Here is a 20,687-nt window from a genome sequence, read left to right as displayed (position 1 = left end):
AGGTGAACAAGCGGCCATCTAGCTCAAAAGCAAAAAAGCCCACATGGAAGAAGCACACCAGCCAGTGCGATCACGAGGTGCCAAGGGACCAGGTATAAGGTATCATGCAAAAAAAAAAAAAACACAACGATATAAGTGTGTGTATGTATGTGTATATGTATATATATACCATATTAAATGAAGGGGGAAGTGCAGAGTGGAGACCCAAGACCCAAGTGTTGGCCAATGGAGATCCCCTCATAGAGGCGTTTAGGACAGGAGATGGGTTAATTAGGGTGCGAGGTAGTACCGATGAAGAACACAGCTTTCCCCCAGATCCTGGATGCTTCCTCCCCCCAGCTACCATGATCCGAATTCTACCTTGCAGGTCTGGACAGGACAGAGGCTGTACACTGGTACATATGAGGGCTGGAGGTACAGGGAATCCAGGGTGGATGATACCTTCAGGACCAAGGGTGTGAGGGACGATGCTGGGAGAGTGGAGGGTGAGTGGGTTGGAAAGGGGGAACTGATTACAAGGATCCACATGTGACCTCTTCCCTGGTAGAGGGACAGCAGAGAAGGGGGGAAGGGAGACTCCGCATAGGGCAAGATATGACAAAATAACGAGGTATAAATTACCAAGGGCACATGAGGGAGGGGGGAAAGGGGAGGGAGGGGGAAAAAAAGAGGACCTGATGCAAGGGGCTTAAGTGGAGAGCAAATGCCTTGAGAATGATTGGGGCAGGGAATGTATGGATGTGCTTTATACAATTGATGTATGTATATGTATGGATGCTGATAAGAGTTGTATGAGTCCCTAATAAAATGTAAAAAAAGAAAAGAGGAGAAAAAAATGGTTAGGGCAAAGACTGTACAGATGTGCTTTATACAATTGATGTATGTATATGTATGCACTGTGATAAGAATTGTATGAGCCCCTAATAAATTGTTAAAATTTTAAAAAAAAAAAGACATGGTCCTTGGAGGTAGGGAGTCCTCAGACCCAGAGGATCAAGAGGCCCGTGATGGTTCTCAATGCACCTGCCTTCCATTCTGCTGCCCCCTCTTAAAGCCACGCTGCTTCGTTGGTTGTTTTGTTTCTACGTTTGAGAGAGGCCATGACCGTGATCAACCTTGGCAGAGCTCCTGGGAATTCTCGAGGGACGACAGGATCCCCAACGTGGCAGGTGCTGCCAAAGCCAAGAAGTTTAGCCTCTCTAGGTTAGGGTCCAAAGCCGGCTTCCCTTTCCCAAAGGGCAGTGCCCTTGGCTGGCAAGAGCACCTCCCTGAAGAAAGGGCAGTGATGCTGGCAGTTGGTGGGTCGTGTGGAGGCTGGGCCTAGTGGGGGTTCCACCCAGCCAGTTTTGTCAGAGGCTGGCATGAGAAATCAAGCCTAGTGGACAGGCAGAATGAGGGGCATGCTGTGCCCACTGGAAAATGAGGGTTTATTGAGAAGCATCAAAAGATGTGTGGGGAAGAGACAGGTCTAATGGGGTGGGTGTCGAGTTCCAATGTGAGATCATCAGGAACTGACTGAGCCATTCATTCCTCAGCACATATTCTGGACTCCCGCTCCAGGTATTGGAACGACCAGGGGTAATGAGACAACAACATCAGGTGAGTGAGAGATGGTCTCAGGTCCCTGAGATCTGACAATAATTGAGTCACGCACTGAAGGACACCTGGTGTGGGCACATCAGCTTTGGGTGTTTATTAAAAGGGTGTATCAGAGAGGGTAGGGCACCAATATCACACGACTCAGGATGGGCACTGGCTCAGAAGAGACCTTCTCACAGACGGAAAAAGTAGGCAGGACTATTTGAAAATTGAAGAGGCTGCAGTGGAACATTGGAATTCTGGCCTCAGACATAAAAACAGAGGCTGTGGCTCCTCCACTCACTGGCATTATTCCCCCTTGGACAACCGGTATCATTCCCGGGGGCCTCTGCTTGCACAGCTGTAAAATGGGCCTGATTGTTGCCCCCGCCACACAGGGCTTTGGAGAGGAGAACTGGACTCAGCGTGCATTGGGGAGTCCTTTGTGTCCGCCTCTCCTGGGGCACTGGGCAGGGATAGATGACACTGTGGTTGACCTGAGCCATGGAGGAAGGCGCTCAGCCTGCAGAGACACGGCGGCTGAGAAGTCCTATGCCAGGTGTCCCCTGAGAAGCCCAGTTTCTTGAGGTACAACAAGGAAGGAGTTGGCCTCTCTGAGGTTGCTTCCCACTTCTGGAATTCCTTCCCAGAAGGAATGCAAAAAGACCTCCTGGTGTCTACAGAAAACTTGCAATATGGTAGAAGGAGATGAGATGTTAGAAATGACCCTCAAATTGGGAGTGACAACCAAGACAGGGAAAGGATCCAGGCTTGCAGCAGGTCTCTCAGAGATGGGGAGAATGGACGGGCATCAGGGAGCATTCTCAAGACAGGTGGGAATCCCGGAAGGCCTCCGGGATCTTTTGGCCTCTGTCCCTGCCCCCTCATCGGGGCAGGAAACGGATCTGGTAAGTTTGGGGTGTTTTGCTCACAACACCAGACTCCCAGGGCGTGAGGTCAATCTCATCAGGGGCCACCGATCCAGCCACAGAGAAGTTCTGGAGGATGGTGGTGAAGAAGATGAACAATTCTGTCCGGGCAATGCCTTCGCCAAGGCAAATTCTCTTCCCTGTGGACAAAGAGAGAGAGGTCACCCTCGCGGGCCTGGAACAGGGACAGCGCCTATGGGAGTTGTTCATGGCCAGGGCTTTGCATGGAGATGACCTTTAACCCTCAGCTCAAGGTATGCTTCGGAGGAAGCTCATGGCGTCCGTCGTGGTGACACGTTATGCTGCTAAGTCTAAATCACCAGCAACTCCGAGGGAGAAAAGAACGAGGTTCTCAACTCCGGTTCCAAAGTAACAGTCTCTGATGGCAATGCATGTACAAGTTTTGCTTGATACAAATGATTCACAGATTGTTCCAATATCTGTATAAAATGATTTACTTTAAAAATTATTTGTTAAAGTTATAGTCTCATTCCTTCCCTATTTACAGGGTATCTACAAATACACCAAACCCAAACCAAACACAGTACCATCAATTGGATGCTGATTCATAGACACACTATGGGACTGCCCTGTAAGCCTAGAACTCTTTCTTGTTGTTAAATGTATTCTTCATTGGAAGTTAATACATGTATTGTACCATTCCATAGCTCAGTCATGTAAGAAAATGTGGTGAAGAAAGCTGCTGGTGGCTGACTATCAAAAGATATCGCATCTGGGGTCTTAAAGGCTTAAAGATAAACAACTGGCTGTCTAGTTGAAAAGTAGCAAAGCCCACATGAAAGAAGCACACCAGCTTGTGTGATCACAAGGTGTCCATGGCTCCGATATCAGGCAACAAAGAATAAAAATCCATATCATTGTAAATGATGGGGAGTGCAGCGTGGTGACCCAAAGCCCATCTGCAGGCAACTAGACATTCCTTTACAGAAGGGTCACAGGGAAGAGATGAGCAAGTCAGGGTGCAGTATAGCATCGATAAAACATACAACTTTCCTCTAGTTCTTTAATACTTCCTCCGCCTGCCAACCATCACCACTATCATGATCCCAATTCTACCTAATAAATCTGCCTAGACCAAAAGATGTACACTGGTACAGAGAGGAACTGGAAGCACAGGGAATCCAGGACACATGATCCTACAGGATCAGTGGTGAGAGTGGCAAAACAAGGATGGTGGAGGGAAGGTGGGGTAGAAAGGAGGAACCTATCACAAGGATCCACATATAACCATCTCCCTGAGGGCCAGGCAATAGAAAAGTGGGTGAAGGGAGACATCAGCAGTGTAAGACATGACAAAACAACAATAATAATTTATAAATGGCTCATGAGGGAGGGGCGTGTGTGGAGGAAGGGGACAATGAGGAGCTGATAACAAGGGCTCAAGTAGAAATAAAATATTTTGAGAATAATGATGACACCAAATGTACAAATGTGCTTGACACAGTGGATGGATGGGTGGACTGTGATAAGGGTTGAACGAGTCCCCAACAAAATTATTTTAAAACATTAAATGACCTTTTAAAAAAAGAGTTGTACGAGCCCCCAATAAAATGATTTTTTTAAGTGTGTCATAGAGACACATCTCATGTCTCAAGACTCTGCTCAGGTGGCAAAGGGGGGTAATCAAATGACATCATGCAGGGAAAAGGAAAGGGCATCTAATAATTGCTTGATAAATGGCGCCTCTCCTCGTTTGCCTAGAGGAGAGATTGAAACCTCACTGGCATTGGCAAAAAAAGAATGTAGCTCCAACTCACCCAAGGAGAAAGGCATAAAAGCGTCAATCTTCTTCAGTGCCCCTTTGGCATCCAGAAAGTGGTCCGGGTTGAAGTCATCTGGTTTCTCAAAGTATTGTGGGTCGTGAAGGGCAGAGCTCAGGATGGGGAACACCTCAGTTTCCTGGGGGAGGGGTATAAGAAACAGATCGATATTATGCACCATCTCCGCACCTCCACCCAAGAAGAACAACACCAAAAGAACCCGCATTAGCAAAGAGGTCAAGTTTGCTGTTGAAGGAAATGCAGGATGCCCATACTCTTAAGAGATGCAGGGGCCCATCAGGCCTTACCTTGGGGATGATGTACCCTCGGAAGTTCGTGTCTTTGGTGACCACATGGGGCACACCCAAGGGCACGATGTCCCCGAATCGCTGGATCTCATGAATGACCGCATCGGTGTATGGCATTTTGACTCGGTCATCCAGAACTGGAGCTCGATGGGAGCCAATCACCTGGTCAATCTCCTTGTGGACTTTCTCTGCACATGAGAAGGGGGTCCATGCACCTCTGATTCACTTAATTGAAGCAAACAGTGCCAAGAGACCTTCCAGTGGGGGATGCGCTTTCTAGGAGTCAACAAGTCAGGAAACATCTACAGTGAAGTGTAGAACGTGAACACCGCTCAGAGCAACTAGTTGGAGAGGGGAGTGGAAGAGGGAGCCACAAGGATTCGTCCCCTATGAAATACTGTCACTTCTCTCCTCACACGGACAAGCAGAAACACACAAATGCACACACACAGCTTCTCCAACCTTAAAGGAAACCATGTTGGACGTTCCCTTATGGGTTGATCTTCTTATGGAGTCAAGATCATCCATAGGAAGGCTTTTTCTTTTTCAGAATTCTCTCTCCAACACTAGTAGTCCTTGTGTGCATGTTATATGTAAACTGCACATCCTCAAGTATATCGCAGTCCTCAGGAATATGACAGTGAAATCGAGCAATAAATTATTTCATGACCAACTAAATGAATAAGTGAAGCAATGCAATCATCAAACAATGTCTGAATGAATCCAGGACTGGAAAGATTAATGAATGAACAAATCGATGAATTAATTCTGTATTTGGGTATCTCTCAATAAGGAGATCAATTGGTAAATCATTGATCAATAAATGATCCATAGATTATAAATCAATGAATGACTAGAGCAGATGGGTGAATGAATGGATGAAAGAATGTCTCTGTCGGAGGAATAAATGGTTTGGTGAAAGAATGGGTATATAAAAAAAAATCAATGGATGGTTAGACTGAATACAGACTCATAAAGTAGAGAATGCTTGAGCAAATAAATAACTTATTCAATAGGCAAATGAAATCATTAATGAAAGTACGAATCAAAAGAAGGCTTGAGGGATGGAAAGAGGACAGATAAATCAATCTGTGAGTGGTTAAAGATGAAACTTTGAGGGAAGAGCTCTTCGAATGACCCAGCCATCGAAAGGGCTGGTTAGTTGGGAATTACCCCAGGACCTGTAGAACCTCTCAGGCTAAAAGGCAGAGCCTCATCTCTTTGCCACACGGGACCCATAATTCCTCCTCTGCAAGTCAAAGCGGGGTCAGGAGATCCCTCCAGGTGGTCTCTCCCTGCCCCACCCACCTGTGATGTGGGGGTATTTGAGCATGAGCAGGAACCCATAGCGGAGACTGGTGCTGGTGGTCTCCGTGCCAGCAAAGAAGAGCGACAACACAGTGAGGATGAGGTTCCGCTGGTGGAACTCGGTGTCCTTGTTGGACTTCTCCTGGGTGGGGAGGACAAGGCTGGGTTGAGGAAGGCTGGGGTCTGGCACACACATGCATCCCTCTGGGCGCCAGACACCTGTTCCCCAACCTCTGTCACATCTGTCTTTCCTGCTCTGTCTTCCATCGTCCACCATCTTCACCCCTGTCACTTCCCAAGCTCATCTCTCTCCGTCTTGCTCTGTTTCCATCTTCCCATCTTTCTGGTCCATTGGTCTTTGTCTCCCAGCTACCTTCTTCCGGTTCGATCTCAGTCCTCCCTCAACATCTTCCAAACACCTCTTTCTGCTTTCTCTTGCTCCCCTCCCCTCCATGGCCTCTGTTCCAGTCTCCCCCTCCCTTCTTCCCCCTCCACCCCTCCTCTACCCACTTTGTCCATGCGGAGCAGGAAGGTATCAATGAAGTCCCGGGGTGTGTTGGGGTCAAGGGTTGCTTGGTGCTGCTCCACGCTGCGGGCAATGAAGGTATTGACTTCTAAAATGTTTTTGTAGATTTGTTGGTGTGTGCCGGGAAAGTGCTTCAGGACATTTGAGAAGAGCTCAAACACCTGAAAGGCAGAAGAAGCTAGGAGATGAGGCCTGCCTGGGGCTGCTGGGGAGGGATGGGTGAAAGAGCTCCACCCTGCTATGTCCTAGACCCTCTTCCTGGGATTGCTCTGTGCAGAGAGATGGAGAGCCACCTCCCCCTCAGGTTTTGACGTCGACTCCTACTAGTTGACATCTCTTCCTCTCTGCCCTTCTGAATCTGTTGATTCGTGTGGGTTTTTTTCAGTCTGCCATCTCTGTCTCTGTGTCTTCGCTGCTTACACCGACTCTCACGCTGTCTCTGTCGCTATGTATTTCCATCTCTGTGTCTTTCTCTCTTTGATTTTCTCTCTCCCTGACAACGTGTTTTTTTATCCCCCTTTCTACTGATTGATCACTCCGTTGATCCAAGCCCCTCACTCTGACTCTGTGATTCCACTGAGATGTTAGCCTCCTGCCTCTCCTCTGTGTCTTCCTACTTCATCCACGTGTCCTTCCGTTTGCCTCCACCTCCTTCTAATATTGCTCCTTTACCACCTCTTTCTGTGTGTCTGTCTTGGTTACACCTGGGTGTGTGTGTGTGTGTGTGTGTGTGTGTGTGTGTGTGTGTGTGTATGATTACCACCTCAGGCTGTTCTCATTCTCCTCCCCTCTCTCAGTCTCTCTGCATCTCCCTTACTGTACCGATGCACAAAGTGATGCTGATGCATATCCCTTGCTGTACCGATGCACAAAATGATGTCACTTGGACCTCTTTATTTATTTCGTAGCATAATCATTTTTCTACTGCTTTATCTGGGGATAAAAGTAATTGTAATAATTCCCCCAAAATGCAAAACTGTCTACAGTAAGGTGTGAAAGTCATCTTTGCTATCTCCATTTAGAGATCATCAATGTTAACTATTTGGTTTGTCTCCTTCCAGAAGTGTGTGTGTGTGTGTGTGTGTGTGTGTGTGTGTGTGTTTTCTCAGCACCAGGAGCACATTGGAATCATGTGTTGGACTTGGCTCAGATACTCCCCCCAAGACCTCATCCTAGATCAGAACCCTCAATAAGAGGTCCTGGGTACCTGTATTTGTGGCAACCCCATATGTGAATCTAATATCTGTAGTTATGACTGAGAGAGTTCACTATTTGCCTATCCAACCTTCGTCTTTCAGACCGTTGAATAAAGCCTGTTTTATCAGTCATGTCATACAACCAACACCAAGATCAATTGGCATATTTTTCAATCTGTAAAGGCTGACTAAATGGTTTCACTCAAAAAATACAATGGATCGATAGGCAGGTTAGTCAAAAAAGAGAAATGTTGCAGGTGCTTTGTTTTGTTTAAGTGGAACCTTTTTGTTATCATCTGAGGGCGGTTGTTTTAAAAAGCAACAACAGAGAGAGAAGAAAATGGGGAGGCAAATGGAGAAATGGGGTTTCTTATTTTCACATGTCCATGTCTTCAGATGAGGGAGAGACTTTGCCAAAGACTGACAGAGATGTAAATGCAGATGGGGTTAGAAGAGTAGAGACTGAGAGTCTGATTCATTCTATTATCTTCTCAACTTTGTCTTTCAGGAGCCCTTTCTCTTCGCTTCTTCATCTTCTTTAGCTTGTTTTCTCTCTAGCTCCTCTCATTTCTCCTTCTCTTCTCTCCTCCAATCCCTCTGATATTTTTTTTAGGTCTCTCCCCCTGCCTCTCGTGGCCCCTGATCAGTGGGAACAGTGTGTGTGTTTGGCTACTAACCAAAAAGTGAGTGTTCGAGTGCCCCTGAGGTGTCTCAGAAGAAAGGCGTGATGCGTTCGTTACTTCTGAAAAATCAACCACTGGAAACTCTGTAAAACACAGTCAGTCTGGGGAGTCTGGGGAGTCCCTAGGTGATACAAATGCTTTAGAAGCTTGGCTGCTGATCAAAAAGATGGAAGTTCAAATCTACTCAAAGATGCCTCCCAGAAAGGCCTAGTGATCCACTTCTAAAGAGTTCAAAGAGAAGACCCGGAGAGTAGTGTAAACCCGAGGGATCGGGATCGTGGTCCTGTTGTGCATGCTCGCGGCGTGACCCCGGGCGAAGGTGACAGCCCGAGCTGAGGCGGCGGTCTTCGGAGCAGGGGCTGAGGGACCCGCCCCAGCTCAGTCGCCGGAGAGACAGGGTCCCGCTGCCGTCGCCGCCCGGTCGGTGCCCGAGGTCTTGCCCCTTCCCATAGGAAGGAGCTGCTGGACCCCAGGGTCTGAGGTCCACTTGCCAGCCAGGGCGTGCCTTGGGGCACCCAACTCCTCCCCCAGGATGCCCCTGCCCAAGACTGACAAGCAGGAGGGTGACGGTCTGCGGGCAGCCCAGGAACCCACCTACAAACCTGGCACCAACGTGGTCCCTGCGGCCCCCAGGATACCCAAGAAGTTCTCCAAGCTCATCCTGCTCACCGCCTCCAAAGACAGCGCCAAGGTGGCGGGGGCCAAGCGCAAAGGGTTACACTGCATCATGTCCCTGGGGTTGCCTGGGTCTGCCACCCTTGCCAAGGCCCTCCTGAAGACCCACCCTGAAGCCCAGCGGGCGATCGAGGAGCCACCCCGGGGCCCTGAGTCGAAGCGCTGCAGGCTGGACTCAGGTGACGATGAGGACGGTAAAGGTGAAGGAAGATTACCCTGGGGGGCACCCCGCAACCCCTTGATGGAAGGGGAGGAGCCCGAGGCATCCCCAGAGGAACCAGGCTTGGTGCACGCGGTGGGAAGCCCAGAGCCCAGCACCGCCCCTTCCTCCTAGTAACCGTGACTACGACACTGCAGACTCCCCAGTCCCTTCGTGTCCTTGTAACCTTGACAACCGCGTTCACGCTCTGTGGATGATTTTACCAGGTGCCTCAAAAAGTTTCTGGGAAAGGTAATTAAAGAGAATGGCATCCCTGCCCCCACAAGCCCCCAGCATTTGGGAACCCCCTCTGGACAAGATCGCTGGGCTGTTAGGGCCCAGCCACCACAGATGTTCATTTTCAACCTTGGGCAATTTTTTTTTTTTGGTCGCGTGTGTTACTTTAGTAATAAGCAGATTAAAAACAATTTTAAGAGCTTCCAAAAAAAAAGAGTTCAAAGAATAAAAACCCTATGGAGCTCGTCTTGAGAGACGCCAACATCTACTGGCTCAACCCAGTTCATAAAGACAACGGTCTACATTCGACTTGGATGAGTAGAGACTGGGATCTTAAAAGGTGGTGAGCAGTTCCCTCAGGTGTGACCGTTGGTCTTTCCCCAGCCAGAAGGAAGAAGAGTGATGAGAATAGAAGCGCACATGAAAACACGCAGTCCACAAGCCTGAAACCATAGTAGATGGTGCCCTGCTATCACTGCCATCAGCTCCCCAAAGGATCACGCTAAGCAGTCCTAGGTAGATTACATGAAAACGGCGGGGGGGGGGGACTAAAATCATAAAAGAGGCCAGGCTGACTGCTTGGATGTGACAGATGGGACCTTGAAGATTATGGCCCTACGTCAACCTTCAGGTCTAGAAATGAACACACCATCACGTTAGAAAAATCCACTGTCTACGATTCAAGGGGGTGTTGACCCAATGACAGAGCTCAGAGGGTTAGGAAGGCGAGAGGAGCGGAATGGGGAGGTGGGAGCTGGTACTTGCATTGGATGCCTTGGAACAAACTATGTGTGAATTGTTGAACTTAAGACGGATAAACTGCTCTGTAAAACTTCATTCACAGTCAAAAAAAAATGCTTTCAAAAGCTAACTGCCATCTAATTCCAGCTAAATTATAATCAAACCCTATGCAGCACAGTTCTACCCTGACACGCATGGTCACCATGAGTAGCAGTTGATTGACTCCACAGCACATTTTGTTTTGTTTCTCCCTGACCCTCCCTCTGTCTCTTGCGACCTCCTCCACTACACCTTTTTCATTCTCATGGTCTCTCACTCCCTGCCTCTGGGACCCTGTGTCTCCCATCTCTGTGTGGTGTCAGCTCTTCTCCACAACCCTACGCTACATCGCTGTGCCCAAAAAATAGACCACGACTCTCCCTGACTTGAATGCTTGCCCCCCTTCCTCCCCACCATGCCCTCCCTCCCTCACTGACCTGGCTGGAGAAAGAGCTGATTAATGTCAAGGACTCGTAGAAAATATCCAACAGTCTCAGGAATTCTGGGTCTTTGTAGGCAAAGCGTTCTCCAAAGACAATGGAGCAGATGATGTTGGCTGTGATGGCGTGGAAGAAGAAGGTGGGGTCCAGTAGTGCTCCTAGAAGGAGAAGTGGGCAGGTCAGGGGACAGGAAGTCAGGAGGAGATGGATTTGCCTGCTGCCTCATCTTGGTCTGACTCTCCTCCACTGCTCAGGAGTCATTGCAAAAACAGTAGCATCTGACTCTAGCTTTCTCTTCCAATATATACCCCAGGTCCCATTCAAAGTATGTCACCTATGGTGCCATTCGCTTCTCACCACAGCCCTGTGACAAATCAATCGCTCAATTTTCTAAATGGGCAGGCAGAAAGATGACAGCATTCGAACAATCTCATAACAGCTACTAATTGCTGAGGGAGCCAGTATTCAGACCTAGACAACCTGGTGACAGAATCATAGCTGTTGATCCTTATGCTACATCTTCTGGGGGACCTCAGCTCTGTGAGCCTCTACTCAACTCTGTGAACAAGTCCCAGGGCAGTTAGTGACACAGAGCAGGTGATCAGCTTATCCACACTGAAAAGGCTTGATCCTGCCAATCCCTGTCACCCTCTCTTCATCACCTCTCTCCCCTCTTAGTTCTGGCTTTCACTTGTCTATCAATGCCTATATGAATATGACCCAGGTTTTCCCCCGTTCCTGATTGAAGGAGGTGGTTGTGGACTGGGAGCTCAAGGACATCCACTTTGTGCAGCCCCTCTCTCTCTTTGAATTATACTTTGCTGTCTTCCCTTGTTTCTATTGGTAACTCTGTCTGTCTGTCTAATTTGTGAGTGTGTGAACCAATCATTTGCCATTTCGATGTTTTTCATAAACACAGTTAAGTGGCTCACTGAGTTGTTTGGCCATCATCCAAAAGTGTTCCCCAATTTTTTCCATCACCCTCCAACAGATGCTCTGTGTCTCCGAAGCCTTAAGATCTCCTTTCCCCCTCCCTCTGCCTGCTGACCACTAATCAACAGAGTCTCGACACCAGTGGTTCTCAACCTATGGATCACGACTCCTGTGGGGGTCAAATGGCTCATTTACAGCAGTCGCCCGATTCATAACAGTAGCAAATGACAGTGATGAAGTATCAAGAAGTATAATTTTATGGTTGGGGGGGTCACCACACATGAGGAACTGTATTAAAAGGTTGCCGCAATAGGAAGGTTGAGAACACTGCTCTACACACTTGTAGACTCTAGGAATTTCATATAAGAGGGATCATTTCAATTGTGGTCCCATCACCTCATACCCACTAGGATGGCTGGGGTTGTTTTGTTTCCTTTTTTAACAACAAAAACCGAAAAGAATAGACAAGACTTTTTGTTAGTGAGACTATGGAGACAGGGGAGTCCGAGCCTGTGGCTGGGGGGACTGTAATGTCTGTGAAAATAGTTTGAGATCATTGACAGCACACCTCCATGATAGGATCGCTGAAGACAAATGGGTGCATAAGCAAATGTGGTGAAGAAAGCTGATGGTGCCCGGCTATCAAAAGAGATAGTGTCTGGGGTCTTAAAGGCTTGAAGGTGAACAAGCTTGGCAATCTAGCTCAGAAGGAAAAAAGCCCACATGGAAGAAGCACACCGGCCAGTGCGATCAAAAGGTGCCAAAGGGACCAGGTATAAGGCATCATGCGCACACAAAAAAAAGAGAGAGAGATGTGTGTATATGTATATATATGTGTGTGTGTATGTATGTATATATATGTATATATATATACACACACCATATTGAATGAAGGGGGAAGTGCAGAGTGGAGACCCAAGGCCCAAGTGTCGGCCAATGGAGATCCCCTCATAGAGGCGTTTATGAGAGGAGATGGGTTAATTAGGGTGCGAGTTAGTACCGATGAAGAACACAGCTTTCCCCCAGATCCTGGATGCTTGCTCCCCACAACTACCATGATCCGAATTCTACCTTACAGGGCTGGGTAGGGCAGAGGTTGTACACTGGTACATATGAGGGCTGGAGGCACAGGGAATCCAGGGTGGATGATACCTTCAGGACCAAGGGTGTGAGGGGCGATGCTGGGAGAGTGGAGGGTGATTGGGTTGGAAAGGGGGAACTGATTACAAGGATCCACATGTGACCTCCTCCCTGGGAGAGGGACGGCAGAGAAGAAGGGGAAGGGAGACTCCGGATAGGGCAAGATATGACAAAATAACGATGTATAAATTACCAAGGGCACATAAGGGAGGGGGAAGAGGGGAGGGAGGGGTAAAAGAGGACCTGATGCAAAGGGCTTAAGTGGAGAGCAAATGCTTTGAGAATGATAGGGGCAGGGAATGTATGGATGTGCTTTATACAATTGATGTATGTATATGTATGGATTGTGATAAGAGTTGTATGAGTCCCTAATAAATTGTTTTAAAAAAAAGAAAATAGTTTGAGAGGCCTTGAAACCACTCATTTAGTTATGTGGCTTGAAAATTTAAGTGCATTCCTCTCTAATTTCCTGTCTCCTCATAGCCCCACCTTTCTTGCCTTCTGCCTCTTGAGTCCCTTCCACCATGAATTTTGGTCTCTATTTGTATCTCTCCTTCCTTTCTTTCTTTTATTTCTTGCTCCACCATCTCTATCTTTGTCTCCTTCCCTGCCTCTTTGTCCATGTCACTCTGTTTGTCTCCTTCTGTCTTTTGATCCCAGCTCGCTCTGCCTCTATGTCTCAATGGCTCCCTTTGTCTCCTCCTCCCTTGTCTGGTCTCTTCAGATATGTTCCATGGTGTTTTCGGAGAGAGAGTTTAATAATGAAAGTGGTAAAGTTTGAAAATAAAGGAGATGGAGATGATCACAGAGTTGTAGTCCCTTCGCTGTCCCCGCTGAAGCCATGAGTTCTTCTGGAGAATCCAGAAATAGCCAAAAGCAATTCCTTCAGGGTCCTTCCACTGCCCAACTGGCTATGCTCACAGCCAGCTCATCAGCCGCTCAGCCAAGGAAAGGAAAGTTCAATTGACTCTGCCCAACACGTCTGTCCATTTTTTCTTTCCTCTTTGCTTTCTTGATATACATACTATAACATTCTATACCATGTGATATCATAGCGAGCCCTGAGGGTGCAAATGGTGCAGCAGTCAGCAGCTAATGCAAAGGCTGGCCGCTCAACCAACCGAGCAACCCGATGAGACAAGCACCTGGCAATCCATTTCCAGACAGCACGGGCCATGGGGAAGCCCTTCTCTACCCCATGCAGTTGCTATGGGTTGGAATCTACTGGATGGCACTTCCCAGCAGTTATTGTATTGCAGTGCATCCTGTTCCTCCACGCACTGCTTCCCTGGAATGTACGTGTTCCAGTTATTCTCTGGCATCCTGTAGACTTCCTATCTTTCCCCAGCTCTGCGCTTTCCTCCTACCCATCTCTGTCGATCCCTAGTCCCCTGTATCTCCCTCTAAGCCCTTCAGTGTCTCAGTCAGTCTCCATCATTTCCTATTTCTCTCTCTCTCTCTCTCTCTCTCTCTCTCTCTCTCTCTCTCTCTCTCTCTCTCTCTCTCTCTCTCTCTCTCTCTCTCTCTCCCATCCCACCCCCCTCTCTCTCTGACCTCTCCTTCCCTCTCTCCAAAGCTCACCCTGGGATTTCCGAAGCTCTTCCACCAGACATTGAGCCTCTTCTTGGATCCGCTGCTCCACGCTCCGCTTGCCCATCCCGAAGTCCCTCATGGTGGCCAGAGAAAATCGCCGGAGGGTCTTCCAGCGGTCTCCATTGGCAAGAGCGATGCCTGGGGGGTTAGGGAGGGGTGGGGAGAAGTACGGGTTGCAGAGGTGGTAGGAAGGAGACACCAAGCCCCTCTCTACACCACCCCCCTCTTGTTTGACTCCCTTTATCCTCCCAAGCCCATCCTCATTCGTGTCCCGAGAGGAGTCTGCAATTCTGCCTCCGCCAAGCAGTCCAGCCTCAGAAACCCACAAGGGCAGTTCTGCTCTGTCCAGCAGCCATGCTATGAGTCAGAATCGACTCCCCCGCAGTGTGTGTGTGCGTCTGAGATCTTGCCGCTTTCAGGGTATTACCGTATCCTTGGAAAGTTTTGTCAACGGCAGCAATTTTCCCCCGGCCCGAGAAGGCGTCAGCTTGGTCCACCAGGGCTTCCCGTATGGCCTCCGTCCCGCACAGCATGACCACCGGCCTGGGCCCCAGGTACACCGTGAACACATCCCCGTATTTCTCCCGGAGCTGCCAAGCATAGCCCCACCCAAGACAGCGAATGAGTCAGTGTGCCCCTCTGTAGCCATTAAAAAACAGTCTCAAGATCATACCTATATTACATAGAAAAATATTTACTATCACCATTGCTGTAAGGGAAAGCAAAGGTTTATACAACAATAGGCAAGACTTTGAGGAGGCCAGGGGGAGGGTGAGAACAGGAAGATGAGAGGGAATCGGGGGGCAGTGAATGGAGAGTTTAACAGAATAGTGTCATTGATTTCATTTCATGAGATCAGCTTTCTAATTTATATATGCACAAAAATATATATGATGTTTATATATGGATTTGGAGTCTCAATTTGAAAAAAGAGTAATCTCAACAATAAATAATAGTTGATTCTGACGCTGTAACATGGCCCCATGGACTCAAACCCCCAACTTCCCAGTTAGCAGCCAAGACTGTTTACATGACCCCTGGGACTCCTAAGCCTGCAAACACATGTATATAGATTGGTAATTAATCACTACCCATGATACTCCACCCTGGATGGCTCCTCCCACATCTCGGGACCCAGCAACTAAAGGGTTAGCCCTGGATGCAGACAAGGTCACCTGTGGTTGCTTGATGCCTGGAGAAATAGGGGTGGTGAACTATTTTGAAATACTTCTGATATCACCCTCCCATGCCCTTGGGCCTCACCTTATCTTCCTGGCATCACCAAATCTTGATTTCTATCTTTCCTGAAACTCACCCTGCTGCTGACAATTCCCAAGGAGACAACCCTGAAGCACCAACTCTAAAGACGATCTGAGAAAGTAACAGCCCTCTGCTCACGATCGTGAAATATATACAAATACCAGCAGGGCCAATTGGGAAACTGCTTGAACAGTTCTACTGAAGCCAAGCAGTTTGGAGGCTACTCAGCAATCCCCCCCATTTCCTGCCTAGATGCATCCCCACTGGAAATGTGTACATACGCTCACCCCAAATATATCCAGGACAGGTGGATCTTCAGAGACAGTAACTGGATTGGGACATGGCAGGAGAGGGTGGGGGCGGGGTAGAGGAGTATGAGGAGCTAACAGCAATGAGCACGAGAAGAAAATGTTCGGAAGTAGATTGTGATGAAGATTGCACAAATCGTCTAATATGATTAATTAAATTGTATGATATGTCAGGAAAAAACTATGTTGAGCTAGAGGTTCATCACTACTAAGAAAGAACACAGACAAGAACAAGTGTTGGCAAAAATGTGGAGAAGTTGGAACCCTTTTCCACTGGGTCTGGGTAAGTCAGTTAGTGTAAAACTAATTCTTGGAAATAGTTGACAACTCCTCAGAAGGTTTAGATGTATACTTTTGAACTTTCTTAGTGTTAATGAGTTTGGAGTTTGGGACTTTTGTTTGTTTGGTTGGTTTTTTGTTGGTTTTTTTTTCTTTTTACTAGATATTGTGCTGTACACAAAATCCAGGATGGGTAAGTCTTAGAGACAGTAACTGGATTACTAGTTTCATGGACTTGGGGGGAAATGGGGAGTGAATAACCAATACAAGTAACAAGAAACTGATCTAAAATTTATTACAGTGATGATGGTGTAACCCTTTTCAATATGCTTAAACTCTTGTGTGGTACGTGAATTATATGCCACTATGTCAATAAATGTGTTATTTTTTTAATGAAGAAGGACAGTCGTGGGAGGCTTATTATTAAAATTCTCATCAACATTGGTAAGGAATTCATGCATCATAAAATACTCAGGCAAGGGAATACTCTACAGCAAAGAAAAAGAACAAACTGTCACTGTACACAGAAACAAAGACAATTCACCGGCATAATGCTGAGTGGAAACAATTAAGACGCAACTCCATCTATTTATACCGAGTTCAGAAAGAGGCAAAACTAACCTAGGGTCAGGATAGCGTGGAGGGCAGTGATGGGAAGGAGTGAGCGGGCTTGCTCTACATGCCAATGTCATGGGTGTGAATATCTGTTGAGCTGGGCACATGAGAGTTGTGCCATGTTTGAGATGATGTCAAGCTCCAATGAAAATGTACTTAAAATCAGAAATAGGGCTCCATCAACTTCAGAATCTCTCACCTGGGTCTCTGCTAACCCTCCTCCTTGGGATCCTACAATCATCTCACTCTCTGAGGCCAGAGTGACCTTATTGAAATATCAATTCACTCCTGTCCCTAGCATGCCGTATTCCTTCCAATGCTTCTCTGTCCTAATACAAGCTCTGAGGGCTTTGTCATGGTGCACACAACCCCACGTGGCCTGGCCTCATAATCCCACAGACTTTTCGTCCTCCGCCCCGCTCTCGGACTTGAAAACCAGCCTCGGTTGTTTCTCCTGACATGCAGGGCTGGTTCCCAATTCAAGGTTCCTGCAATGACCCTGGCCTTGCGCTGGTGTCCAGGACAAGGTCTCAGGAACACAGGAAAGTTGAGTCTGTCTGTCATTCCCTGATGACTCGAGTTTCTCAATCCTTTCTAAAGATCACCCCATTTTATGTTCATCACAGTTCTTATCGGTCAGAGGGACACAAAGCACGTCAAGTTGTTCTCAAGTCATGGAAGGATGGGTCTTGCTTGAGTCAATTGCACTGTTGATGAATAGATGCCTACTTAAAATGCAATCATGCCTAAAAAGCCGTGATTGGGAGCTGACTAAATGACCCACACGTGGCAGCCACCCATCTAGTGCATTAAGTTCTTTACTGGATCCCTGCTATTATTCTGGTTATGCACTGGGCTCAGATCCACAGGGTCCAGAGATCAAAACCACCAGGGCACACAACTGTTTTCTTTTTTTTTTTAAACAATTTATTAGGGGCTCATAAAACAGAGTCCATACATATACATACATCAATTGTATAAAGCACATCCATACATTCCCTGCCCCAATCATTTTCAAAGCATTTGCTCTCCACTTAAGCCCTTTGCATCAGGTCCTCTTTTTTTTTCCCCTACCTCCTCGCTCCCCCCTCCCTCATGTGCCCTTGGTAATTTATACATCGTTATTTTGTCGTATCTTGCCCTATCCGGAGTCTCCCTTCCCCCCCTTCTCTGCCGTCCCACTCCCAGGGAGGAGGTCACATGTGGATCCTTGTAATCAGTTCCCCCTTTCCAACCCACTCACCCTCCACTCTCCCAGCATCGCCCCTCACACCCTTGGTCCTGAAGGTATCATCCACCCTGGATTCCCTGTGCCTCCAGCCCTCATATGTACCAGTGTACAACCTCTGCCCTACCCAGCCCTGCAAGGTAGAATTCGGATCATGGTAGTTGTGGGGAGGAAGCTTCCAGGATCTGGGGGAAAGCTGTGTTCTTCATCGGTACTAACTCGCACCCTAATTAACCCATCTCCTCTCCTAAACCCCTCTATGAGGGGATCTCCATTGGCCGACACTTGGGCCTTGGGTCTCCACTCTGCACTTCCCCCTTCATTCAATATGGTGTGTGTGTGTATATATGTACATATACACACATATATCTCTTTTTTTTTTTTGCATGATGCCTTATACCTGGTCCCTTTGGCACCTCGTGATCGCACTGGCCGGTGTGCTTCTTCCATGTGGGCTTTTTTCCTTCTGAGCTAGATGGCCAAGCTTGTTCACCTTCAAGCCTTTAAGACCCCAGACACTATCTCTTTTGATAGGCGAGCACCATCAGCTTTCTTCACCACATTTACTTGTTCACCCGCTTTGGCTCCAGCAGTTGTGTCAGGAGAGTGAGCATCATAGAGTTCCAATTTAATAAAAAAGTATTCATGCATTGAGGGAGTGTTTAAGTAGAGGCCCAAGGTCCTTCGACCACCTTAATACTTAACCTATAAATATAGACACATAGATCTATTTCCCCATTCTCCTATATATATTTGCATGTACATGTCTTTGTATAGACCTCCATAAATGCTCTTTGACTCCTAGCTCTTTCCTCCATCTCCCTTGACTTTCCTCCTGCCCTACTACCATGCTTCATCGCCACCTGGGCTAGAGTATACCTCTTCTCTAAGCAACATTACCCTTGATCATTTCCCACCAGGCCTGCCACTCCCCCTTCTCTACCATTTTGGGTCCCATGTTGTTCCCTTGTCCCTGTGTTTGTTAACACCACTTGACACAACTGTTTTCACAGCTGTTGGATCCTAGGACTCATTAGGGAGATCTGTTTTTCCCATGCCCTAATCTTCATCTCTAGTGATTAAAGATGTTTAAACATTTGGGCATAAATAAATCCTTCGAGCGTTTTATTAAAGCTGGGCATCCTCCTCAAATAGGTGCACACATTTGTGCATATAATTTAGGGGGGTCACAGATTGCACTGAGGGTCTTCCAAGGACCCTCGAGATCCCCACAGGCCTTCCTCCACAGGAGGAAGATGAGGTTTTCTACTCGGTCAATGGTTACCGTCTCAGAAGCTCACAGCGGGCAGTTCCATCCTGTTCCATGGGGTCACGATGAGTCGGGCATCGACTCGATGGCAGTGAGTTTGGAGAAGGACCTCATTGATGAGGAGTCCATTCCAAGTCTCCCAGAATCCTTCCCTTCCCTTGCTGCTCTCCCTCCCTCTCCGCCACTGCCCTGGCTTGGACTCCAGGCAGTGTGTAGTGCCTCCGCCTCTTTTTCTCTCTGCTAGTAGCGGCTGACATCTAGGGACTCTATCAAGGGAAGCTGGGAAGAGTAAAATTCTACACCTGTGCTCCATATGCAGACATCTCTTCATAGCCATCTGCCCCCTGCTAGGACAATGCCTGTGTCCTTTCAATTGAGCAGGAAGGATTGGGACAACCTGACCACAATCCGCCAGGCTTCAGCTCAATGCACTTTACCTACCGAACCAAGGATGCACTCCATCCCTGAGCCGGGATACCCAACTCTTTCTTAGGGATCTTTGAGTGATCCCCAAGTACTGAGGTAGGGACCAGCGACCCTCTGACCCTTCCCTTCATGCTCTCACCTTCAGGATGGATTTGAGTAGACCTCTTCTGTCCATCTGCAGAAGGTTCCCCAAAAAAGGCAGAGGACGGGGACCTGGAGGGAGGTGGCTGTGGGTCCTTGGGTGGACCCTAGCCAGGAGAAGTAAGAATCCTGTGAAGACAGCAAGGAGGAGGAGGACGCTGAGCTCCATGGCTGTAGGCTGCATGTCTTCCACCCCAGTGCAGCCCTGCAGGCTGGAGCTGGGCCTTTTATCTGAACCTGCCTCTTCGCTCGCTTATGTCACCCCATCAGTCCCACCTCCCCTTGCATCACTGTCCATGAGTGTGACCTTAGAGGTGCCAAGGGATTCACACTTACTCCTCTAGAGGCCCAGCAACTGCTCTTTCCCTCCTCTTTCACCCCCTCCCTAGTGCTGGCAGGGCCCCTGAGGCAGACACCGACGTTCATGTAGAAGTGTGCGTGTGTTGTCATTGGGTTTCCTGGTGGTTGTTTTTGTTTTGTTTTGTTTTGTTTTTAGGATACAGATGAGCATACACCGGCCCTCCTGTGGCTGATATGTATGCACTGTTCCATGTTCATTTGCCTCTCTGTGATCATAGGATTTTTGTATGTGAAAGGCTCTCAGTGAGTGGGGGAGACCAAGAGAAATGGAGGACTTCACAGGATATTATTGTTTATTTCATTTATTGACATGGGCTATGTAATCTCTCTATATAGTGTATTTTTTTTTATTTTAATCCCTCCAGAGTCCTGATCCCTCAGACCTAAAGAGTGGTTTGAATAGTTGCTTGGTTGGTTGCTTGGTTGCTTGGTTGCTTGGTTTAAGGAGGAGGGAAAGCAAACTTGAAATGGACTTGGAGTCATTCATCCTAAAC

The 20,687-nt window shown here is 47.8% G+C and overlaps 1 protein-coding gene across 1 annotated transcript; it reads right to left on the bottom strand.

The window, feature by feature from the left end:
* Positions 1 to 2,462: 2,462 nt before the first annotated feature.
* Positions 2,463 to 20,002, bottom strand: LOC142431556 (cytochrome P450 2B4-like). The gene is made up of 9 exons (XM_075536564.1): positions 19,832 to 20,002; positions 14,734 to 14,896; positions 14,295 to 14,444; positions 10,638 to 10,798; positions 6,415 to 6,591; positions 5,905 to 6,046; positions 4,597 to 4,784; positions 4,286 to 4,427; positions 2,463 to 2,647 (listed from the first exon to the last, which is right to left on the bottom strand). Exons 1-9 carry the CDS (start codon positions 20,000 to 20,002, stop codon positions 2,463 to 2,465), a joined length of 1,479 nt encoding a protein of 492 aa, XP_075392679.1.
* Positions 20,003 to 20,687: the final 685 nt, after the last annotated feature.

The sequence above is a fragment of the Tenrec ecaudatus genome, chromosome 18 (genome assembly GCF_050624435.1).
Source record: "Tenrec ecaudatus isolate mTenEca1 chromosome 18, mTenEca1.hap1, whole genome shotgun sequence".
NCBI classification, from domain to species: Eukaryota; Metazoa; Chordata; class Mammalia; order Afrosoricida; family Tenrecidae; genus Tenrec; species Tenrec ecaudatus.
The sequence above is the reverse complement of the archived record's forward strand: the minus strand, read 5'-3'. Positions and strand labels throughout refer to the sequence as shown.

Excerpts from the sequence above, each read along its gene's own strand:
- LOC142431556 (XM_075536564.1), bottom strand. The coding sequence starts at position 20,002 with ATGGAGCTCAGCGTCCTCCTCCTCCTTGCTGTCTTCACAGGATTCTTA. Across the intron at positions 4,785-5,904 it reads CAAATACCCCCACATCACAG|AGAAAGTCCACAAGGAGATT; the intron begins GTGGGTGGGGCA and ends TCTCATGTGCAG. Across the intron at positions 4,428-4,596 it reads GAGGGTACATCATCCCCAAG|GAAACTGAGGTGTTCCCCAT; the intron begins GTAAGGCCTGAT and ends CCCCTCCCCCAG.